Here is a 25053-nt window from a genome sequence, read left to right as displayed (position 1 = left end):
AGTTTCAAGGTTCAGTTTGGCTTGAATCTTGAGTTATGCTGTAGAGAAGAGTTGACGGTGAAGAAGAAGAAGAAGATGGAGAAGAAGAAAAAAACAGAGCAATAACAATAGGTGTTCGTGCTGAAATGCACGAACACCTAATGAATGTATGATAGCAATATTTACCAATCAGATGTATAAAGACATTGAATCCTACTGTGAACTTCACCATGTGCCCGCTTGGTCTAGAGTGTGGTGTTCGGTTTACAGGACGTCAAAGTGTGGTGTTGTTTACAGAACTTCAGAAAGGTGTCCAGTTTACATGCCAGGACTTCAGAGTGTGGTGTTCAGTTATAACAATAACAATTCTTATAAGCGCATTGGGAGTATACAACCTGGGCAGTGTTCAGTTAACAGGGCTTCAGAGTGTGGTGTTCAGTTTACATGACTTCAATCAAAGCGTGGTGTTCAGTTTACAGGACTTTCGAGTGTGGTGTTCAGTTTACAGGACTTCAGTGTGTCGTGTTCACTTTATAGGACTTCTCGTATTTTCATTGAGCAGATCCTCAGGGAGTACTCTAAACCTTTCCAGCTCGACCATTTTAAACCGCTTTCCCATTCCACATAACCCTGAAGGTGGTAATGGCCATTTAGATTAGATTTCATACAGTAGTTAAACCACCATCCTCCCCTATTACCTGTTTCCCTTACACATTTTCCATACATAAAACTATCATTGTCCTGATCCTTGGTACTGAAGGACTGGCCATTATGATACGCCATTGAATCTCCAGCTGAACTGTTGCCATCATAGGAACCAACATGGAGAGTGTACTTATCACCTGATATAGCGAACTCATCATAACTGGCCCAAGCTGTGGTTCCGTCCCAATCAGCCATATTTACCATTAATTGCCATTGTCCTGACGTAGTAAGGTCACGTATGATGTCATTACCCAGCCAAAACTCAGTAGAGAGATTACCAAAACCAGATTGGTATTCTGCCCAATTACGATGAAAGTAAACTGAGCCATCTTGTCTCCTCTGCAACACGATCCAGCCTCCTCCATCTTTCTCCATATCACAGTAGACCTTCACTCCTTCAGTCTGACAGGCAGGGTAGATGTTGTAGATGCCGTTATTATGGCTACCATTCTGGTATAACTTCAGACAACTACTAAACTGTTCAGAGTCTGGTGCTGAAAGTGAAGGAGTTTCCAAGTTGTCATCATAGTAGGCAACTCCTTGCAGCTCATTGAAGTCATCGGGGCTTTGAGATTGAATAGCATTGTTCAACTGACAAACATGGCTACACGTGTAGTAGTTGAATGATGCACAGTGTGGATGTATAGAGCAGTCTCGCCCACAGATCACAGGAGATGACACATTCTTCCTCGTAAGCACATGATTTCCAAACGCACGATTATGGGCCTTATTGAAGTCTTCACTGAACCGTTTTGTGCAATCACCTTTGCAACTTTCCACAATGAAAACAACCATTGTGACAACAGCTATGAAGGTTTTCATGATGAATCTTCACTTGGTGGTGATCTCTAACTGACTTTCAGTTAAATACAGCCTTATTCGCTCAGCGAGGACCGCACTTCATTTTAAGCATTTATTAATCACTTGGTCACTGTTTACATGCAATTAAGGATAGTGCAGCCTATCCAATTAAAGCCATTGGACCCTTTTGGTACAGAACAAACAAAAAAAGTTTTACAAATAACTTACAGGGTTTACAGAAGGTAGTGGTGAAATACTTCTCTTGAAATATTATTCCATGAAATGCTTTACTTTTTGAGAAAACAGTAAAACAATATCAATTCTCGTTAACGAGAATTACAGAATTACAAATTTATTTTAAACACATGTCATGACACGGCGAAAAGCGCGGATACAAGGGTGGGTTTTCCCGTTATTTTCTCCCGACTCCGATGACCGATTAAGCCCAAATTTTCACAGGTTTGTTATTTGATATAGAAGTTGTGATACACGAAGTGTGGGCCTTGGACAATACTGTTTACCGAAAGGGTCCAATGGCTTAAAAGGTATTGCTGGCATAAACTAAGGGTTTGCATAGACTGTGGTGTTACACTATTGCAAGAATTGCATTTATTTTTGTCCATTAGTATAAATTATAGTCTAAGGTTGTTCTAGAGTGAAGGCATTTTTATTTGAAGCAGCTAATTGGTCGTTGAATAATGCATACATCTAATAGTAGTTAAAGGTCTCAATTTGTAAGGATTGTCTCAGGCTTACTGATGTGTTAAACCTATTCCACTGTTCAGACATCCTGTCTACCTTGCGAGTGACTCGAAATTTGAAATCTTCTCTTATTTTCATGTTCTACTATTGCAAGAAGTTTGCAAATCTTCTCTAGGAGCTCTACTGTATTCCATGTCCATAAAATGAATGCCTGGTGATTGTAATATTTGCCATCCAGATGGGTATTAATACATCGAATCCTGCAGTTAATTTCTTAATACCCGCTTCATTTAGAGTGTGGTGTGTAGTTTACAAGACTTCAGTGTGTAGGTTAGTTTACATGACTTCAGGGTGTGGTGTTCAGTTTATAGGGCTTCAGGGCGTGGTGTTCAGTTTACAGAACTTCAAGAGTGTGGTCTTGTGTTTACACGACTTCTCTTATTTTCATAGAACAGGTCTTTAAGGAACTTAAGTAACCAGTCCAGTTAGCCCAAAGCAAACCTTTTGCATAGTGCGCATGAGTATGATGGTAGTAACCGGCATTCAGATGTGCATGACTACAAGCTTTAAACCACCATGCTCCGTGGTCACGTTGTGCACAGTCTATACCAACCCAAGCATCATTGTCCTGATCCTTTGTACTGAAGGAATGATCATTATGATACGCCATTGAATCACCTGCGGAACTGTTGCCATCGTAGTAGCCAACATGGAGAGTGTACTTATCACCTGATACAGCAAACTCATCATAACTGGCCCAAGCTGTATTTCCGTCCCAATCAGCCATATCTACCCTTAATCGCCATTGTCCTGAATCAGTAAGGTCACGTAGGATGTCATTACCGAGCCAGAACTCAGTGGAGAGATCACCAAACCCAGATTGGTATTCTGCCCAATTACGGTAAAAGTCAACTGATCCATCTTGCCTCCTCTGGAACACAATCCAGCCTCCTCCATCTGTCTCCATATCACAGTAGACCTTCACTCCTTCAGTCAGACCAGCAGGGTAGATGGTGTAGATGCCACTCTGACAGCTGCCAGCCTGGTATAACTTCAGACAACTACTAAACTGTTCAGAGCCTGTTGCCAAAAGGGAAGGAGTTTCCAAGTAGCCATCATAGTATTCAACTCCTTGCAGCTCAATGAAGTCATCAGGGCTTTGAGAATGAGTAGCATTGCTCAACTGACAAACGTGGCTACATGTACATGTGTAATAGTTGAATGATGCACAGTGTGGATCCATAGAGCAGTCTCGCCCACAGATCACAGGAGATGATACAGTCTTCCATTGAAACACATGATTTAGTAGGACTCTGTTGCTTGCTGGATACAGGTTTGATTTGACTCGTTGTTGACAATCACCATGACAATAATGTATCAAGCAAGTCAGGAACAATGTTGTTACCATCACTTTCATGATGAGATGTTTTATGATAAGTTCTTGAGACATCTTCCACCCAATGCTGTTATTTGCTAAGACGAATAAAGATTATATCGTCTACTACCAAGTTGAAGGAGTTCACCCACACATTAGCCCGTGCGAACCATGTGTCAGCGACCTCAAGAAGAAAGCCTTGGGCAACCTCAACCTTATCAGAACGGATGTTCAAAGTTGGAGCTGATTCATCGCCACACTGTGCCTGTGGAAAGATCCAAACTATGGCTCATATTATCAATGCTTGCCCTCTCTACAAATCCCCTCACAGTGGTTCTGAACCTCAAGAGCAAAATGATGAGACAATCAGCTGGCTCCAATAAGGATCTCCCTATTCAGATGATGTACTCCTTGATATTCTTCATACGAATAAACAGCGAAAAGTAAAAAGCTTTGACACTTAAAATCAGAAGTGATCTCTTGCTTTAGAGTCCTTAGTAAAATACCTTAATGACCTGTTTAATATTGTACTCATCGTGTTACTCCCAGTAGTGGGTAAACAACAACATCTATTGTATAGTATCAACTGAGCTGGAAGTTAATTTCACGCAGTAATGGTAACCTAACAATCTGTTTATTAAGCAGTCTGTATAAGCAGTTAACTACTTAACAAGGTAGTCCATTAGATTTATTAGCAGAGTGTAAGCAGGTTGTTGACAATGCTTAATTGTACTAAGCAGCCAAAAGGCAGTCATTTGAAGTCAATGGCCTGACCATAGGCAGTGGTGAGCAGTCATTGGATAATTAAGTGCCGTTTCACGTTGATACTTGTGTCCACGGTCAAAACAATATGTGTAGGTTTACTGTGTAGATGGAGTGGACTTATAATAATAATATTAATATTGAAGTGATAGCCCACATATCTACCAAACGAGGTACTCAAGGCTGCTGAGTATATATACAAACTTTCAGAAAGATAGGCTATTGAAGTGATGAATTCTGAGACCCAATTATGCAGCACCTAAGGGTTTACAAGGTACTCCGGCACATCAAGCAGCCATAGCCAGAAACACCAGGGTGAATCCCTTCTCTTTTTGATCGTGCACTGGGTTCTTTTACATGCGTTGCACAACACATGGGACCAATTGCTTCACGTCCCATTCGAATGATGAAGCATTGGTTAAGTGTCTTGCTGCAAAGGACACAAGTGTCACAGACTTGGGGTGCAAGTAAATAGAATCAACCCTTTAATTTAAATCCTCACAGCCCTTTGCCATAGTAACAGCTCATTTTGTCTTTTTGGCCATTTGAAGGAACATGTTGCCTCGGATCAGTCGAGTTAGTCTTTTAAAAGCGTTTATAAACGTTTGTTATAAAAGGCATGGTTAGAAAGATGTTTTGAAAGTAGAATACAATGATCCACACACATTTGCCTCGAAATTGCGTGGTTTTCTTTTTACTTTGCGAACTAACACGGTCGGCCATTTATGGGAGTCAAAAACTTGACTCCCATTAATGGCCGACCATGTATATTGAAGAGGTAAACGGGAAAACCACGCAGTTTCAGGTGATACTTGTGTGGATCATTGTATTCTACTTTCAAAATATCTTTCTAATCATATGCATTTTATAACAAACGGTTTCCAAACGCTTTTCAAAGACCAACTCAACTGATCCAAGGCAACGTGTTCCTTTCAGGCTAATGTTGGGGGTCTGAAAAACATGTTTTTAGCTTAAATATACAGGCCAAACTCCACCCTACCAAAATGCAAAATTATTACATAAAACATTGTATATCACTACAAAATAATAATTGACAAAATATTCCATAAATGTCATCCTTATGCTATTTTTAGAACAGGCATTAGTTACAGCATGTTTTTAGAAATTGCAAAGTTTTAATTTTTCACCTTATTTTGGCCCTTAAAATCGCAACTTGCCAGGGGTCTCAGAATGTTTTCCTTTCGGTTGTGATTAGGGGAAACATTGGTCTTTTAATGTCTGGTGAGAAAAACTGGGGCAATTGTTTTCTGGTGAGAAAAACTGGGGCAATTGTTTTCTGCCCCCAATTTTGTTCTCCAAACAGGGAAAAATACAAAAAAAAATACGTTACAATTTTTTAGGACTATAACATCCTGTTGGACAATTCAAGTCATGAGGATTTAATTCAACATTTTTGCACAGTAAAATATTTGAAATGAAAACAAATGTTGACAATGAATGCTAAAAATTGAGTACATGTACAATAGCAAAGTAATTTTTTAGTATTATGTGAAAGTTTTTGCGTAGCATTTTGCTGTGATATACAATAGAAATTGTTGAGTGCAATTGAATCATAGTTGTATGCTCACCTAAATCTATCCCACTGTGTAGACCATCCCTGTACATCTTCAGGGTGACTTGGGATTTGAAATCTGCTCTTATTTTCATGTCCGAAGTGTGTTCAGTTAACAGAACTTTAGAAAGTGGTGTTCAGTTTGCATGACTTCAGAGTGTGGTGTTCAGTTTACATGACTTCAGAGGGTGGTGTTTAGTTTACATGACTTCAGAGTATGGTGTTCAGTTTACATGACTTAAGAGTGTGGTGCTCAGTTTACAGGATTTCTCGAATTTTCATAGAGCAGTTCGTCAAGGAGTACTTGTTACCTTTCCAGTGGCTCCATTTTAAACCTGGGTGTAGTACTGATTCCACTTGACTCTGATGGTAATATTGGCCATTTAGATGTGCATAAAAACAGCCATAAAACCACCATGCTCCTTTTAAATCTTGCGCACAGCCAGTGTCCAAAGCATCATTGTTCTGATCCTTGGTACTGAACGCTTTTCCATTATGATATGTCAATGAATCACCTGCTGAACTGTTGCCATCATAGGAACCAACAAGGAGAGTGTACTTATCTCCTGATACTGAAAACTTCTCATAACTGGCCCAAGCTGTTTTTTTCGTCCCAATCAGCCATGTCTATCCTTAAATGCCATTGTGCTGACTCAGTAAGGTTATGCAGGACGTCATTACCCATCCAGAACTGAAAACGGTACAAGTAGTGATATTTGTCCCAACCAGCCATATCTACCATCGATTGCCATTGTCCTGACTCAGTAAGGTTACGTAAGATGTCATTACCCAGCCAGAACTCAGGTGAGAGATCACCAAACCCAGATTGGTATTCTGTCCAATTACGGTAAAAGTCAACTGAGCCATCTTGTCTCCTCTGCAACACGATCCAGCCTCCTTTATCTGTCTCCATATCACAGTAAACCTTCACTCCATCAGTCAGACCAGCAGGGTAGATAGTGAAGATGCCACTCTCATGGCTACCAGCCTGCTATAACTTCAGACAACTACTAAACTGTTCAGAGTCTAGTGCTGAAAGTGAAGGAGTTTCCAAGTTATTTTTTGCAATTTTGTTTTTATGACTTTAGAATACATTAATATAAATGAGGAAAGTGTTTTTGAAAATGTTTGACAAGGGTCAACACAAGCATGGTGCCCCACCGAGACGCAATCGATCGAGACTTCTCAACTCCTTTCGTTGCATGCATGTGCTGTACATGAGTATGTACATATACATAAACATGTACATCTAAACCAAACATGTACTATGTGTGTACGTGCGGCGTGTGTTTGTGCATGCCGAGTACTGTGTGTGTCACGGCACCGCATGTAAAAATAAATAGTGTTTTTCGCTGCAGCATCATGGCGGCACAGCTGGGGACAGGGGGAGTCTTCGCATTGCTGCAAGGGATCTAGCATGGTGTCTCCACAAACCTCACATATTTATATTTATTCATTTACTTTTACATAAAAACTGCAATAAAAACATGTTGTTATTTGTTCTTGAAAGAATGGTTACATGTTCTTGTGTTTGTATTTGTACTCAAACCATCCAATTTCAACTGGTGTTAATTAAGTCAGATACATGTATTCACAAATCAGTGAATAGACAGTACTGCATGTAGGGACTATTGATATTTACATAACAAATTTGACACGGTCAGTTTTTCAATTGAGTGCGCAAAATAAAAAAAATATCGGAACATTAGCCTACCCTAATTTTCAGAGCCATAAAAACTTTAAGCAAAAAAAAAAGTTATTGCCTACCTACCTACCCTATTCTCCTGCCACAGTGTAATAGGAAACACAACTATTCTTTTGTTCGGCCTTATGGCTGTCGCTAAGGGTTTAGCTAATGACCTGTTCATCTCCACTTCTAAGATAATATTGAGAGCCATCTGTTGCCATGCCTTCCTAATTTATTCTAAGTGTATAGTCTTTCCATCTTCTATTTTGTCTTCCTCTTTTTCTGGTTCGGTCTTGAAATCCAAATGGTTGTTTTGCCTGACTACCAGGGTCCAATTTTATGTCTCCGCTCACCGCCAAATTCTGCCCTTTTGATCACAATTCTTTGCTTACAGGCAAAGTGCCAAGTTTCTGTGCTAGCTTTGTAAGCAAATGTGCCAAGATAAAATGGACAATGCACACGCAGCAGAAGCATAAATTTTTGTTCACCCGTGAAATACCCCTTACAAAAAAACTCTATAGAATTCTATAAAAAAAAAACTATAGAAATTCTATACAAATTTCTATAGAAAAGGGTATAGAACCCTTGTAAATAATTTCTATAAAATTTCTATACAGAATATATACAATATCTATACACATATCTATACAAAATCTATACAATTTCTATACAATTTCTAAAGAAATTCTATACAACCTATAGAGTTTCTTTAGAAAATTGGGCCACTTTTCTATACAATTTCTATAGACATCTATAACAACCTCTATAGAATGTTTAATAGAAATGTATATAGATATGTATAGAGTTTTATAGGGCAGTGGGGGTGGGGGAGATAACAACTCAGTCTATTTTTCGTGTTATGCTGAATGATTAGAAAATGGGAAAGCAATAGGCATCTTGAATTACACAATTACAAATTAAAACGCATCTAACGTTTATTTTAGTCAATTCGCTCAGTTAGCAGCTTGGGTTTTCAAAAATCAGTACAAAATCTATTAAAGAAGACTTTCTCTTTAGAGAAATTCAGCGCTTTGTAGAATTCTATAGGACATTTTCTTTACTGCAATATAGCACTACAGAGAATTCTATAGAACATTAATGTCTTTACTGCAATAGCACTACAGAGAATTCTATAGAAAATTTTCTTTACTGCAATATCACTACAGAGAATTCTATAGAAAATTTTCTTTACTGCAATAGCACTACAGAGAATTCTACAGAACATTTTCTTTACTGCAATATCACTACAGAGAATTCTATAGAGAATTTTCTCTATAGAGATTTTGCCTTCACATTTCTATAGACATCTATAGAAAATAATTATTCTATAGATTTATTTTTGCCTTTCTATAGATTTTCAGGATTTCTTTAGAGCTCTATAGAGCTCTATAGACCCTTCTATAGAGTTCTATAGAACTTTTTTGTAAGGGACACTTGACCATGTTGACGCGAGCCACAAAAATTTGCCCTGTTGTCGTACCTCCTTGCCTGGTGGCCTTCCCTCAGCTTCTTGTCAGGAAGAAATAATGTTGAAAAAGAAAAGGCAACTCTAGATAGTTCATTCATCTCTGTATTTTACATTTATTTCCAGACAAAGTGATACATTTGTAAGATAAAAATGACCAGTGTACTGTCATGACTGTATGCCTTCCTTTCGTGATCATGGTGATATTGCAACCTGGTATATCTATCATTAAAAACCACAAAACCACAGTGGATGATAATAAATGGTTAGGGGTTGACTTTGTGCTTTAGTATGCATTCACCACATGCTATCATACTTCAGGCTGTCATAGTTTATCTACATATCAAAAACAACAGTCATGATACTGAGAAAGTAGTAGTTTTCACATTTCAATCAGTTTTAAATTAACTTGTATCAGTAACGCATTAATGGGAGACTTTTGAGACGTTTGCGACAGCAGACATAACGGTCCTTTTTTGCAGCTCTGATTGTGCGCGCCGCACATGCTCAGTATTGAACACGTTGGTCTGAGCACGAGCAGAACTGTGAAAAGGGACCGTCGGAAAGTCTCCCATTGATCTTGACATACTATGCGAATTTATATTGTTATTCATCAAAATATAACTTGAAGGTTGACTTCAGATCTTTGTAAATATTATTTCTGTTTTGTTTGGGCACAGAACACTTCTTGCATTATGAATTGTTGATAAAGGAGCAGGCTGCCAATGTATAATATTATGATAATAGTTTATATTCAGAAAAGGTGTTGTTATTACGACCCTTATAGGCAGTGGACACTATTGGTAATTACTCAAAATAATGATTTTATAAGCATAAAACCTTACTTGGTAAAAATAATGGGGAGAGGTTGATAGTATAAAACATTGTGAGAAACAGCTCCCTCTGAAGTGAAGTAGTTTTCGAGAAAGAAGTAATTTTCAGCAAATTTGATTTCACGACCTCAGATTTAGAATTTGGGGTCTTGAAATCAAGCATCTGAAAGCACACAACTTTGTTTAATTCTTTCATTATTATCTCACAGCTTCGATAACCAATTGAGCTCAATTTTCACAGGTTTGTTATTTTATGCACATGTGTAGATACACCCAGTGAGAAGACTGGTCTTTGACAATTACCAATAGTGTCCAGGGTCTTTATAGCTGGATAACCATTAATTCATGCGAAGCTGACTCATATTTAATTAATATCAAATGATTATGTGTTACATTATAAACCTGCCTTAACAGTCCTTAATCAAAATGCACAGTTGTTTAAACCTTCCTTAAAAAAGGTGCACTTTTCAAAGATTTAAATTGACAGAAAAAATATGAGACATGAAGCTAAAAATTTTGATTGCTAGTGTTCAATTGTGACAAGTGATATTTACAATACTTTTTGTACGTCTGCTCCCGAACACCAACAATTTATTTTACAAACTCTAAATTTCTTGAAATTGATTTTGTTCAGGGTTGTAGGACTTGTGAATGAAAGTACAAGAGATGTGACTTTTTTTTATAAAAGCTATTAACATTGATCTATAAAATTATTACTAACTTTCACTGAATTTAAGCCATTCTTAAACAATCCCTGACTGATTGCAACCAGCAAAAAGTCAAACAACCATATCACCTTGTACAGATTCCCATTTGTTCACCTGGATGAAGAGAAGCAATTCATGTGTGTCTAAGCTTGTTCAATAACACTACAGTGGTTGAGCTTCCACCTCATTCTTATTGTCAGTCGTAAAACTTTGTGAAAACATTCTCATAGATAATATCAATGTTTGTTGATGGTGAAATTGACCAGCGTCCAGAAGCTTGTTCTATCTTGTAACAATTGTCATATCTCATGATTGACAATGAAGCATTTCAGTAGTGTCTGTAGGTCATTAAAACTCTGGCTTTTCATTACACTGATGCATGAATTACCATTCTTCAAAGCTTCTTTGATTCAATCCATGAACATCCATTCAGATTTATAATATTACATCTTGTAAATATTCTAGTACAATGTATTTTTTTTTTTTTTGAAGAAGAAGAAGAAAGAAAATGGTATCCCTTGATGACATTATTAAATGTTCTTGCCTAAAACCTTCACATGTGTTGAAACAGTTATCCAACCACCAATCTGTTGTAATCCTCATCCGTGATATTAAAGTAGCACACTCAAGTTAAAAATATTATGGGTAAACAGATTTATAATTTTACATGTAAATATTCTAGTACAATGTATTTTTTTTTTTTGGAAGAAGAAAAGAAAATGGTATCCCTTGATGACATTATTAAATGTTCTTGCCTAAAACCTTCACATGTGTTGAAACAGTTATCCAAACACCAATCTGTTGTAATCCTCATCCATAATATTAAAGTAGCACACTCAAGTTAAAAATATTATGGGTAAACAGATTTATAGTATTACATCTTGTAAATATTCTAGTACAATATATATATATTTTTTTTGAAGAAGAAAAGAAAATGGTATCCCTTGATGACATTATTAAATGTTCTTGCCTAAAACCTTCACATGTGTTGAAACAGTTATCCAAACACCAATCTGTTGTAATCCTCATCCGTAATATTAAAGTAGCACACTCAAGTTAAAAATATTATGGGTAAACAGATTTATAATATTACATCTTGTAAATATTCTAGTACAATGTATTTTTTTTTTTGAAGAAGAAAAGAAAATGGTATCCCTTGATGACATTATTAAATGTTCTTGCCTAAAACCTTCACATGTGTTGAAACAGTTATCCAAACACCAATCTGTTGTAATCCTCATCCGTAATATTAAAGTAGCACACTCAAGTTAAAAATATTATGGGTAAACAGATTTATAATATTACATCTTGTAAATATTCTAGTACAATATATATATATTTTTTTTGAAGAAGAAAAGAAAATGGTATCCCTTGATGACATTATTAAATGTTCTTGCGTAAAACCTTCACATGTGTTGAAATAGTTATCCAAACACCAATCTGTTGTAATCCTCATCCGTAATATTAAAGTAGCACACTCAAGTTAAAAATATTATATGGGTAAACGATAAAATCATAAAAATTACCTTTTGTAGAATTAGATACAGTTTTCAAATGCAAAGTGAGAATAAAACTGTTTTACTTTTTAAATTGGTGCTACAAACTAACACCTAAAAAAGCTGAAAACATTGCTTTAAAAATCTAAAAAAAAGCTTACAACTTTGCTTTAATCTCTCTATCCATTTCAATTTTTTTTTCTTTTTTTTTAATTTAAGATGTGGCATCTTGTAACTATTCTAACACAAAATTATTTTTAAGAAAAGAAAATTGATGACACTGTGAAATGTTTGCTTGCCTAAAACCTTCTTGTGTGTAAACAAAATATCCAAACACCATTCTGTTGTAATCCTCATCCGTAATATTTAAGTAACACACAATATACATCCGGTAAAATTATTATAAAATCATCAAAATTCCACGTTGTAAAATTAGATACAGTTTTCAAATGTCAAGTGAGAATAAAACATACCTGTTAAATTGGTAACAGAAACTAAAGAATTAAACGTTGAAATCATCGTTTAAATCTCCCTCTTCTCTCTACTGTATACTTTGCGAGTGACTCGAAATTTGAATTCTTCTCTTATTTGTGTTTTTTTAACAATCAACCAATTAATACAAAATAAAAGAATTGTATGTTAAAGTTTTTGGCACTTCGTGGAAACGCAAAAAGCCTGAGCACTGGTATTGCAATATTCCAGGTTCTTGGAATTTTTGTCCTCCACCATCTTAGCATTATATCTAAGAACCTAAACGGCGTTTCGGTCTATAAATTAGTAAATTGTTTGATACTTTTAAACTAAATCAAAATCACCACAAAAAATCCAACTGATTTTGTCCCCTCGATTTTTCAGCGTTTTGTCCCTTTGTTATATTGCTGAGTAGATGTCTTAGGTTGTGTACCACTGAGACCACAGGGATTGCCTGGTAGCTAGAGGCATTTTGAAGCCTACATCATGGCTTTGGGTACTCACAGGAATCAGGAAAGTGCACTTTGCAAAACACAAGTACCCGACATAACATGCTTTATCCTTAATATTAATGCAAAATTTAAACCTATTAAATCGCACAAAAACTCATCAAACAATTTCTGAAAATAATGAGTTTGTTTACCAACTTCCATCAACAATTAAGTGACTTCTTGCCTAAAACTTTATTTTGTTTTGATAAAATATCAAAACAACAATCTTGTAATCCCAATCATCTAATTAATATCCTTGATTTACAATTTTAAGTTTCAAAGATTTTATTTCACCCAAGAAATATATAAAACTTAAATATGTAAACCCTACTAAAGCAAGTATCTCGTTGCAATTTTCAAATTCTATGTCATGGTAAATGACATCTTGCGTAAAACTGTAAATTTGTTTATTAGCAAAAAAAACACAACACTTTTGACTTCCAATTCATCGAGCAAGGAATTACATAGTTTCATATAGTTGCTCTCCTGTGCACATTTATTTATATGAACAAATTGACTAGACTTGTAGTTACGCTGTATTTGTAGGACTTTGTATTTCAAGGAATGAAAGTTTAAACATTTTAGCACAGTAAAATAAATAAACTGGGTGCACACTTTTGCTAATATTAAGGAGCAAACACATCAAGTATGAACTGATATATTCTGTGTCGCATTCTGTGCTAAACAAGGGAACATGTTGAGTGCAATTAAACCCTAGTTGTATGCTCACCTAAATCTATGCCACTGTGTAGACATACCTGTACATCTTCTGGGTAACTTGCGGTTTGAAATCTTCTCTTGTTTTCATGTTCTACTTTTTCAAGCAGTGTGTAAATCCTCTACAGTAGCTCCGTTGTATTTCATGTCCATCTATAATATATAACTAGAGGTACATGTACAGTTTTTGTTACTACAAAAATAAGGTGTTCGTGGTGAGTGAATGAATTGGTGACAACATTTTACCTCATCAATCCAATGACTGGTTAAGGAGTTATGATTTTTTTACAAATTAAACACCAACTTCCGGTTTGCATCGGATAAAAGGTCAAATAGGGGTTACTTTTTATGTAGCGCGTGATAAGTTTATTAAGACCTTTTAAATGATGGATGGGTTGTAAAAATCCAATATTTGGTTTAGAAGTTATGATTTTTTCAAATATAAAGTTTCAACTTCCGTTTTGAACCGGAAGGTACTGTCAAATGAGGTCACACTTGGTAGCGTTGGTGATGTCTTTTGAGTTCTTTCTTTTGACGTATAGATGATAAAAATCAAATCATGTGGTTTAGGATTTTTTTATTTTTCAAACATTATATATCAATTTCCGACTTTAACTGGAAGTCAAGGTCAAACAGGGTCGCATATTGTATAGCACTTGATAAGTCTATTAAGACCTTTCAGATGATGCATAGATTGAAAAAATCCAATGTACATGTATGGTTCAGATGTTATGGTTTTTTTTCAAATATAAAATTTAAACATCCGGTTTGAACCGGAAGACAATTTTTTCAGGTCACAAATTATAGCGTTAGTAATGTTTTTCAAAGCCTTATCTGGAGTAGTATTTTTTCAAATAATTAACTGCATCTTCCTGTTTAACTGGAGGTCAAGGTTTAATAGTCAATGTTGTGTATCGTTTCTTAAGTTGTTACATACCTACCCAATTACGTATAAATATATAAAAAATCAAATGTGTGGTTGTGAAATTATTTTTCTTTGACCAATTATTTTCAACCTCTGGTTTGAACAAGAAGCCAAGTTTAAACTGATTTCATTTGTGTAGATCCTGACTAGTTCATTAAAACCTTTCAGCTGATGTATGACTTGTAAACATTTTATAATTATGTGATGGACTATCTGAAGGTGTATAATGTATCTTATAACATCAATGCAAATGTATTCCTACTTGTAGTTTTGGTGCGAGACGTTGTTCATTATTACTCAACTATTGCGATTCACCGCGATTCACTCAGCGCTCAATGTTACTAAAAACGTTACAGCGCCCTCTTTCGCTGGACTAAAGAGAGCACTTTTGGGAATTCCCCCAAAAAACTCGGCGCTTGCACTGCATAGCGTACATAGCGTGCGTTGTTGATCAAAATGGGGTAAACGCGTGGGTCAACAGGTGCTTTGACGTCCCTTTTCGACTGATGTAAAGGTCCAAATTTTGTTATTTCTGTGCAAAAGATTGAGCGGGATTGCTGTTTTACAATCTGAAACAAAAATTACGTTGAAATGATCAGTAGTTTTAAAAACATGAATACGATAAGATTTTATGAAATTTTCAACTTTCGTTTTGCACTAGATTTATTAAAAATATTTTACGTGTTCTGTGAAGCATTTGTCCAACTTTTAATGATCTATCCGATGATGTGTAGATTGTCAAAATCCGAATCATAGTTTTTGAGTTATGATTTTTACAAATATTAAACTTTGATCGAACGTAATTCAATTCTCGATGACGTCATAATGACGTAATTAAGTATGTGTTGTCTTGATACTGAGGTTCAACTATCTGTTGAGTTTCAACATTCCATTCAATCTCAATCTTGAGTTATTCCGTAGAAAAGCTCGAAAGTTGTTTTTTGACGAAAAAAACCCGAAGGTGAACTTCGACCCAGGGTAACGACCCGGATGCTAAGGTCGTACGATTTTGGCGTTAACTTTTCAAATGTTGCCCCAGTCTTGGTCTATCAGATGCGAAAACTTTGAACATCATAGCTTTCATATTCGTTGAGATACAGCAAAACGAAAATGGTCCCTTTTCAACTTTAAAAACCTTGTAATTTGACACCTAATGACGTCATCATGACGTAATGAAAACTGTGCCGTCTTCGTATTGAGGTTCAATTGTCTGATGAGTTTCAAGGTTCAGTTTGGCTTGAATCTTGAGTTATGCTGTAGAGAAGAATTGATGGTGAAGAAGAAGAAGAAGATGGAGAAGAAAACTAGACATAAGAATTTGTTTGATAACAAATTTGAGGTGTTCGGATTTCTGGCCTGAATTAACGAGCCATCACTTTTTAAGTTTAGTTGAAGATACACAATTTTGTATGTACAAACTTATACTTCCGGGTTCGACCGGAAATGAAGGTCAAATGAGGTCACACATTGTAAACATTTGTAGAATCGTCGAAGGGCCTTAAAATTAAGTTATTATATTAATACACAAAATAATATTATTCAGATACGATTTTTTATAAAACAAACTACTACTTCCGGTTTCGACCGGAAGTAAAGGTCAAATGGGGTCACACCCTGTGTAAGATTTGTTTAATACTTCATGACCTTTCATATGGTGTAAAGATCACGTATGTAGCATATCTGATTCTGGAGATATGAGTATTTTAATAAAAAACTTCAATTTAATATAATGACGTCATCGATGACGTCATCATTCCAAATTTTGTTCTTTGTCATATACACGCTTTGGTCTAAGTACGTGGTAAGTTTCAAGTCCGTACATGCTGTATTTTTTGAGATAGCAAAATAATTTTTTTTTCGACCTCGTGTACCATTTTCGTTGTGACGTAGCTATGACGTCACACATTATATTTTTAGAATGCTCTTGAGTTTAAAAAAATTTTATGCATTGGACATTTTTTCATATTTTTATTCACTTAGGCTCTAGAGCCCAAAATAACATGATTTGTTACTTTAACTTCCGGTTTCGACCGGAAGTAAAGGTCAAATGGGGTCACGTTGTGCACCGCATTTGTAGATCTTTATAAGAGGTTTTATGTAAAAAAAGAATCTTGAACGTAGCTCTTTTGGTTTTGAAGATATGATTTTTCTAATTATTTAAGGTTTATTTCACGTTTATTTAACGTAATGACGTCATCAATGACGTCACCATTCCAAAAAAGTTGCGGTGCCGTCTACTCACCGAGGTTGATGTTCATGAGAAGTTTCAAGTTCATACAAGTTTCAGTTTTTCTCAAAATTGGCGGAGAACGTTCAGGCAGAAGAAGAAGACGGAGAAAAAAAAAAAAAAAAAAAAAAAATTAACAATAACAATAGGTTTTCGGCTAAAAGCCGAACACCTAAAAAAACAGAGCAATAACAATAGGTGTTCGTGCTGAAATGCACGAACACCTAATGAATGTCTGTATGATAGCAATATTTACCAATCAGATGTATAAAGACATTGAATCCTACTGTCAACTTCACCATGTGCCCGCTTGGTCTAGAGTGTGGTGTTCGGTTTACAGGACGTCAAAGTGTGGTGTTGTTTACAGAACTTCAGAAAGGTGTCCAGTTTACATGCCAGGACTTCAGAGTGTGGTGTTCAGTTATAACAATAACAATTCTTATAAGCGCATTGGGAGTATACAACCTGGGCAGTGTTCAGTTAACAGGGCTTCAGAGTGTGGTGTTCAGTTTACATGACTTCAATCAAAGCGTGGTGTTCAGTTTACAGGACTTCCGAGTGTGGTGTTCAGTTTACAGGACTTTAGTGTGTCGTGTTCACTTTATAGGACTTCTCGTATTTTCATTGAGCAGATCCTCAGGGAGTACTCTAAACCTTTCCAGCTCGACCATTTTAAACCGCTTTCCCATTCCACATAACCCTGAAGGTGGTAATGGCCATTTAGATTAGATTTCATACAGTAGTTAAACCACCATCCTCCCCTATTACCTGTTTCCCTTACACATTTTCCATACATAAAACTATCATTGTCCTGATCCTTGGTACTGAAGGACTGGCCATTATGATACGCCATTGAATCTCCAGCTGAACTGTTGCCATCATAGGAACCAACATGGAGAGTGTACTTATCACCTGATATAGCGAACTCATCATAACTGGCCCAAGCTGTGGTTCCGTCCCAATCAGTCATATTTACCATTAATTGCCATTGTCCTGACGTAGTAAGGTCACGTATGATGTCATTACCCAGCCAGAACTCAGTAGAGAGATTACCAAAACCAGATTGGTATTCTGCCCAATTACGATGAAAGTAAACTGAGCCATCTTGTCTCCTCTGCAACACGATCCAGCCTCCTCCATCTTTCTCCATATCACAGTAGACCTTCACTCCTTCAGTCTGACAGGCAGGGTAGATGTTGTAGATGCCGTTATTATGGCTACCATTCTGGTATAACTTCAGACAACTACTAAACTGTTCAGAGTCTGGTGCTGAAAGTGAAGGAGTTTCCAAGTTGTCATCATAGTAGGCAACTCCTTGCAGCTCATTGAAGTCATCGGGGCTTTGAGATTGAGTAGCATTGTTCAACTGACAAACATGGCTACACGTGTAGTAGTTGAATGATGCACAGTGTGGATGTATAGAGCAGTCTCGCCCACAGATCACAGGAGATGACACATTCTTCCTCGTAAGCACATGATTTCCAAACGCACGATTATGGGCCTTATTGAAGTCTTCACTGAACCGTTTTGTGCAATCACCTTTGCAACTTTCCACAATGAAAACAACCATTGTGACAACAGCTATGAAGGTTTTCATGATGAATCTTCACTTGGTGGTGATCTCTAACTGACTTTCAGTTAAATACAGCCTTATTCGCTCAGCGAGGACCGCACTTCATTTTAAGCATTTATTAATCACTTGGTCACTGTTTACATGCAATTAAGGATAGTGCAGCCTATCCAATTAAAGCCATTGGACCCTTTTGGTACAGAACAAACAAAACAAGTTTTACAAATAACTTACAGGGTTTACAGAAGGTAGTGGTGAAATACTTCTCTTGAAATATTATTCCATGAAATGCTTTACTTTTTGAGAAAACAGTAAAACAATATCAATTCTCGTTAACGAGAATTACAGAATTACAAATTTATTTTAAACACATGTCATGACACGGCGAAACGCGCGGATACAAGGGTGGGTTTTCCCGTTATTTTCTCCCGACTCCGATGACCGATTAAGCCCAAATTTTCACAGGTTTGTTATTTGATATAGAAGTTGTGATACACGAAGTGTGGGCCTTGGACAATACTGTTTACCGAAAGGGTCCAATGGCTTAAAAGGTATTGCTGGCATAAACTAAGGGTTTGCATAGACTGTGGTGTTACACTATTGCAAGAATTGCATTTATTTTTGTCCATTAGTATAAATTATAGTCTAAGGTTGTTCTAGAGTGAAGGCATTTTTATTTGAAGCAGCTAATTGGTCGTTGAATAATGCATACATCTAATAGTAGTTGAAGGTCTCAATTTGTAAGGATTGTCTCAGGCTTACTGATGTGTTAAACCTATTCCACTGTTAAGACATCCTGTCTACATGTACCTTGCGAGTGACTCGAAATTTGAAATCTTCTCTTATTTTCATGTTCTACTATTGCAAGAAGTTTGCAAACCTTCTCTAGGAGCTCTACTGTATTCCATGTCCATAAAATGAATGCCTGGTGATTGTAATATTTGCCATCCAGATGGGTATTAATACATCGAATCCTGCAGTTAATTTCTTAATACCCGCTTCGTTTAGAGTGTGGTGTGTAGTTTACAAGACTTCAGTGTGTAGGTTAGTTTACATGACTTCAGGGTGTGGTGTTCAGTTTATAGGGCTTCAGGGCGTGGTGTTCAGTTTACAGAACTTCAAGAGTGTGGTCTTCTGTTTACACGACTTCTCTTATTTTCATAGAACAGGTCTTTAAGGAATTTAAGTAACCAGTCCAGTTAGCCCAAAGCAAACCTTTTGCATAGTGCGCATGAGTATGATGGTAGTAACCGGCATTCAGATGTGCATGACTACAAGCTTTAAACCACCATGCTCCGTGGTCGCGTTGTGCACAGTCTATACCAACCCAAGCATCATTGTCCTGATCCTTTGTACTGAAGGAATGATCATTATGATACGCCATTGAATCACCTGCGGAACTGTTGCCATCGTAGTAGCCAACATGGAGAGTGTACTTATCACCTGATACAGCAAACTCATCATAACTGGCCCAAGCTGTATTTCCGTCCCAATCAGCCATATCTACCCTTAATCGCCATTGTCCTGAATCAGTAAGGTCACGTAGGATGTCATTACCGAGCCAGAACTCATGGAGAGATCACCAAACCCAGATTGGTATTCTGCCCAATTACGGTAAAAGTCAACTGATCCATCTTGCCTCCTCTGGAACACAATCCAGCCTCCTCCATCTGTCTCCATATCACAGTAGACCTTCACTCCTTCAGTCAGACCAGCAGGGTAGATGGTGTAGATGCCACTCTGACAGCTGCCAGCCTGGTATAACTTCAGACAACTACTAAACTGTTCAGAGCCTGTTGCTAAAAGGGAAGGAGTTTCCAAGTAGCCATCATAGTAGGCAACTCCTTGCAGCTCAATGAAGTCATCAGGGCTTTGAGATTGAGTAGCATTGCTCAACTGACAAACATGGCTACATGTGTAATAGTTGAATGATGCACAGTGTGGATCCATAGAGCAGTCTCGCCCACAGATCACAGGAGATGGTACAGTCTTCCATTTAAACACATGATTTAGTAGGACTCTGTTGCTTGCTGGATACAGGTTTGATTTGACTCGTTGTTGACAATCACCATGACAATAATGTATCAAGCAAGTCAGGAACAATGTTGTTACCATCACTTTCATGATGAGATGTTTTATGATAAGTTCTTGAGACATCTTCCACCCAATGCTGTTATTTGCTAAGACGAATAAAGATTATATCGTCTACTACCAAGTTGAAGGAGTTCACCCACACATTAGCCCGTGCTAAGTCCTTCGTAAAATACCTTAATGACCTTTTTAATATTGTACTCATCGTGTTACTCCCAGTAGTGGGTAAACAACAACATCTATTGTATAGTATCAACTGAGCTGGAAGTTAATTTCACGCAGTAATGGTAACCTAACAATCTGCTTATTAAGCAGTCTGTATAAGCAGTTAACTACTTAACAAGGTAGTCCATTAGATTTATTAGCAGAGTGTAAGCAGGTTGTTGACAATGCTTAATTGTAATAAGCAGCCAAAAGGCAGTCATTTGAAGTCAATGGCCTGTCCATAGGCAGTGGTGAGCAGTCATTGGATAATTAAGTGCCGTTTCACAATGATACTTGTGTCCACGGTCAAAACAATATGTGTAGGTTTACTGTGTAGATGGAGTGGACTTATAATAATAATATTAATATTGAAGTGATAGCCCACATATCTACCAAACGAGGTACTCAAGGCTGCTGAGTATATATACAAACTTTCAGAAAGATAGGCTATTGAAGTGATGAATTCTGAGACCCAATTATGCAGCACCTAAGGGTTTACAAGGTACTCCGGCACATCAAGCAGCCATAGCCAGAAACACCAGGGTGAATCCCTTCTCTTTTTGATCGTGCACTGGGTTCTTTTACATGCGTTGCACAACACATGGGACCAATTGCTTCACGTCCCATTCGAATGATGAAGCATTGGTTAAGTGTCTTGCTGCAAAGGACACAAGTGTCACAGACTTGGGGTGCAAGTAAATAGAATCAACCCTTTAATTTAAATCCTCACAGCCCTTTGCCATAGTAACAGCTCATTTTGTCTTTTTGGCCATTTGAAGGAACATGTTGCCTCGGATCGGTCGAGTTAGTCTTTTAAAAGCGTTTATAAACCTTTGTTATAAAATGCATGGTTAGAAAGATGTTTTGAAAGTAGAATACAATGATCCACACACATTTGCCTCGAAATTGCGTGGTTTTCCTTTTACTTTGCGAACTAACACGGTCGGCCATTTATGGGAGTAAAAAACTTGACTCCCATTAATGGCCGACCATGTATATTGAAGAGGTAAACGGAAAACCACGCAGTTTCAGGTGATACTTGTGTGGATCATTGTATTCTACTTTCAAAATATCTTTCTAATCATATGCATTTTATAACAAACGGTTTCCAAACGCTTTTCAAAGACCAACTCAACTGATCCAAGGCAACGTGTTCCTTTCTGGCTAATTTTTGGGGTCTGAAAAACATGTTTTTAGCTTAAATATACAGGCCAAACTCCACCCTACCAAAATGCAAAATTATTACATAAACATTGTATATCACTACAAAATAATAATTGACAAAATATTCCATAAATGTCATCCTTATGCTATTTTTAGAACAGGCATTAGTTACAGCATGTTTTTAGAAATTGCAAAGTTTTAATTTTTCACCTTATTTTGGCCCTTAAAATCGCAACTTGCCAGGGGTCTCAGAATGTTTTCCTTTCGGTTGTGATTAGGGGAAACATTGGTCTTTTAATGTCTGGTGAGAAAAACTGGGGCAATTGTTTTCTGGTGAGAAAAACTGGGGCAATTGTTTTCTGCCCCCAATTTTGTTCTCCAAACAGGGAAAAATACAAAAAAAAATACGTTACAATTTTTAAGGACTATAACATCCTGTTGGACAATTCAAGTCATGAGGATTTAATTCAACATTTTTTGCACAGTAAAATATTTGAAATGAAAACAAATGTTGACATGTACATGTACAATAGCAAAGTAATTTTTTAGTATTATGTGAAAGTTTTTGCGTAGCATTTTGCTGTGATATACAATAGAAATTGTTGAGTGCAATTGAATCATAGTTGTATGCTCACCTAAATCTATCCCACTGTGTAGACCATCCCTGTACATCTTCAGGGTGACTTGGGATTTGAAATCTGCTCTTATTTTCATGTCCGGAGTGTGTTCAGTTAACAGAACTTTAGAAAGTGGTGTTCAGTTTGCATGACTTCAGAGTGTGGTGTTCAGTTTACATGACTTCAGAGGGTGGTGTTTAGTTTACATGACTTCAGAGTAGGGTGTTCAGTTTACATGACTTAAGAGTGTGGTGCTCAGTTTACAGGATTTCTCGAATTTTCATAGAGCAGTTCGTCAAGGAGTACTTGTTACCTTTCCAGTGGCTCCATTTTAAACCTGCGTGTAGTACTGATTCCACTTGACTCTGATGGTAATATTGGCCATTTAGATGTGCATAAAAACAGCCATAAAACCACCATGCTCCTTTTAAATCTTGCGCACAGTCAGTGTCCAAAGCATCATTGTTCTGATCCTTGGTACTGAACGCTTTTCCATTATGATATGTCAATGAATCACCTGCTGAACTGTTGCCATCATAGGAACCAACAAGGAGAGTGTACTTATCTCCTGATACTGAAAACTTCTCATAACTGGCCCAAGCTGTTTTTTTCGTCCCAATCAGCCATGTCTACTCTTAAATGCCATTGTGCTGACTCAGTAAGGTTATGCAGGACGTCATTACCCATCCAGAACTGAAAACGGTACAAGTAGTGATATTTGTCCCAACCAGCCATATCTACCATCGATTGCCATTGTCCTGACTCAGTAAGGTTACGTAAGATGTCATTACCCAGCCAGAACTCAGGTGAGAGATCACCAAACCCAGATTGGTATTCTGTCCAATTACGTTAAAAGTCAACTGAGCCATCTTGTCTCCTCTGGAACACGATCCAGCCTCCTCCATCTGTCTCCATATCATAGTAGACCTTCACTCCATCAGTCAGACCAGCAGGGTAGATGGTGAAGATGCCACTCTCATGGCTACCAGCATGCTATAACTTCAGACAACTACTAAACTGTACAATGTCTGGTGCTGAATGTTGAGGAGTTTCCAAGTTTTCATCAAAGTAGGCGACTCCTTGCAGCTCATTGAAGTCATCAGGGCTTTGAGATTGAGTAGCATTGCTCAACTGACAAACATGGCTACAAGTGTAGTAGTTGAATGATGCACAGTGTGGATCCATAGAGCAGTCTCTCCCACAAATCACAGGAGATGGTACAGTCTTCCATTTAAACACATGATTTAGTAAGACTCTATTGCTTGCTGGATACAGGTTTGATTTGACTCGTTGTTGACAATCTCTCTGACAATAATGTATCAAGCAAGTCAGGAACAATGTTGTAACAATAACTTTCATGATGAGAGGTTTTATGATAAGTTCTTGAGACATCTTCCACCCAATGATTGCTGTTATCGAAGATGTATTCAAGTTAATAAGGTTGGTTGAAACTGAAAAGCAGAAGTAATTTTCTTGCCACTAGTCCTCTGTTTTATGTATAGTTAGTGGCCCGATGTACATTTCAACCTCTGCAGAGTCTCTCTAACAGTCTAAGTCAAAATGACAAGACAACACACATAACAGGTATACTGGTCAAACAGAAGCTGTCAAGTGGAAAGAGATGTAAGAGATGAAAAGAGACAAAACACAACAAGAGGAACAATAGAGAGTAATTACTGAGGAGAGGAGAGAAAGAAAGGGGCTGTTTTGACAACAAAAGATTGGGAATAGAAATAACATAATCAAAGACAGGTAGAAAGAGACAAATATTTTGAATGGCTCTTTTGGTGTTTTATTCATAGCGTTACTCATAGCAACGGGTAAACAACCTTCCATTGAATACTGAATTACTTGAGCTGAAAGTTATCTGATTTGAATGAAGGCTTTGAGTGATGGCAATAACAATCAATATAAGCCTTGATATTTAATTTGCAAGTTGAGTGACAAAGATGCTGAATTCATCAACCTGTGCCACCAGTGTGACTGACCTAGTTCCATACATGTAGGTGTTTGAGTTTTTGAGCATAAATCCACACTTTGTGTTTCTTCTCACCCATACACTCTTGATTTGCTGATGCAGAACAAGGAGCCATTTCAACTACTTTATTCCATGTACTGCATCTTACTGTCTGTTGCATGTTTTCCTACAGCCTACAATCTAGACTGTTTTAAGAAGAGAATCAATTCATACCTTCAGCTTTTTTCAATTTTAAATAATTTTTTCTACTTGTAGCCCCATACCAAGAGTGGCTTTAAGACTTGTTTGAGGTGAACTCTCATACAATTTTTGTTCTAAATATATATAAAAAGAAACTACTTCTGCAAATAATCCTTTGAGTTATGTCCAGCTAATAGCTTATAATGGGGTTATTTGTTGGTTGACATTTGTGTAGTGTCGTGGCCAAGCAGATAAGAGAACCAAACTCGAGCTCTGGTGTTTCAGTTCAGCAAAATGTGGGTTCGGGGGTCGTGACACTTTTGTCTCCGAGCA

The 25053-nt window shown here is 37.1% G+C and overlaps 4 protein-coding genes and 2 pseudogenes across 4 annotated transcripts; all 6 read right to left on the bottom strand.

Moving 5' to 3' along the window:
* Positions 1 to 510: 510 nt before the first annotated feature.
* Positions 511 to 1479, bottom strand: LOC117301784 (fibrinogen-like protein 1). Its single transcript, XM_033785796.1, has one exon. The coding sequence runs from the start codon at positions 1477 to 1479 to the stop codon at positions 511 to 513; it is 969 nt and encodes a 322-aa protein (XP_033641687.1).
* A 1132-nt stretch (positions 1480 to 2611) lies between these two features.
* On the bottom strand, positions 2612 to 3430 carry LOC117301783 (ryncolin-1-like). Its single transcript, XM_033785795.1, has one exon. It carries the CDS (start codon positions 3428 to 3430, stop codon positions 2612 to 2614), a length of 819 nt encoding a protein of 272 aa, XP_033641686.1.
* A 2257-nt stretch (positions 3431 to 5687) lies between these two features.
* LOC117301781 (fibrinogen-like protein A) lies at positions 5688 to 7795 on the bottom strand. The gene is made up of 4 exons (XM_033785794.1): positions 7673 to 7795; positions 6659 to 6885; positions 6313 to 6420; positions 5688 to 5697 (listed from the first exon to the last, which is right to left on the bottom strand). Exons 1-4 carry the CDS (start codon positions 7793 to 7795, stop codon positions 5688 to 5690), a joined length of 468 nt encoding a protein of 155 aa, XP_033641685.1.
* Positions 7796 to 17517: 9722 nt separating this feature from the next.
* Positions 17518 to 18486, bottom strand: LOC117301780 (ryncolin-2-like). The gene has a single exon (XM_033785793.1). The coding sequence runs from the start codon at positions 18484 to 18486 to the stop codon at positions 17518 to 17520; it is 969 nt and encodes a 322-aa protein (XP_033641684.1).
* A 1138-nt stretch (positions 18487 to 19624) lies between these two features.
* LOC117301779 lies at positions 19625 to 20643 on the bottom strand (annotated as a pseudogene).
* A 1720-nt stretch (positions 20644 to 22363) lies between these two features.
* Positions 22364 to 23954, bottom strand: LOC117301778 (annotated as a pseudogene).
* Between the last annotated feature and the right edge of the window lie 1099 nt (positions 23955 to 25053).

This window comes from Asterias rubens, chromosome 17, assembly GCF_902459465.1.
Source record: "Asterias rubens chromosome 17, eAstRub1.3, whole genome shotgun sequence".
Taxonomy (NCBI): domain Eukaryota; kingdom Metazoa; phylum Echinodermata; class Asteroidea; order Forcipulatida; family Asteriidae; genus Asterias; species Asterias rubens.
Note: the sequence above shows the minus strand (reverse complement) of the source record. Positions and strands in the feature narration are given on the sequence as shown.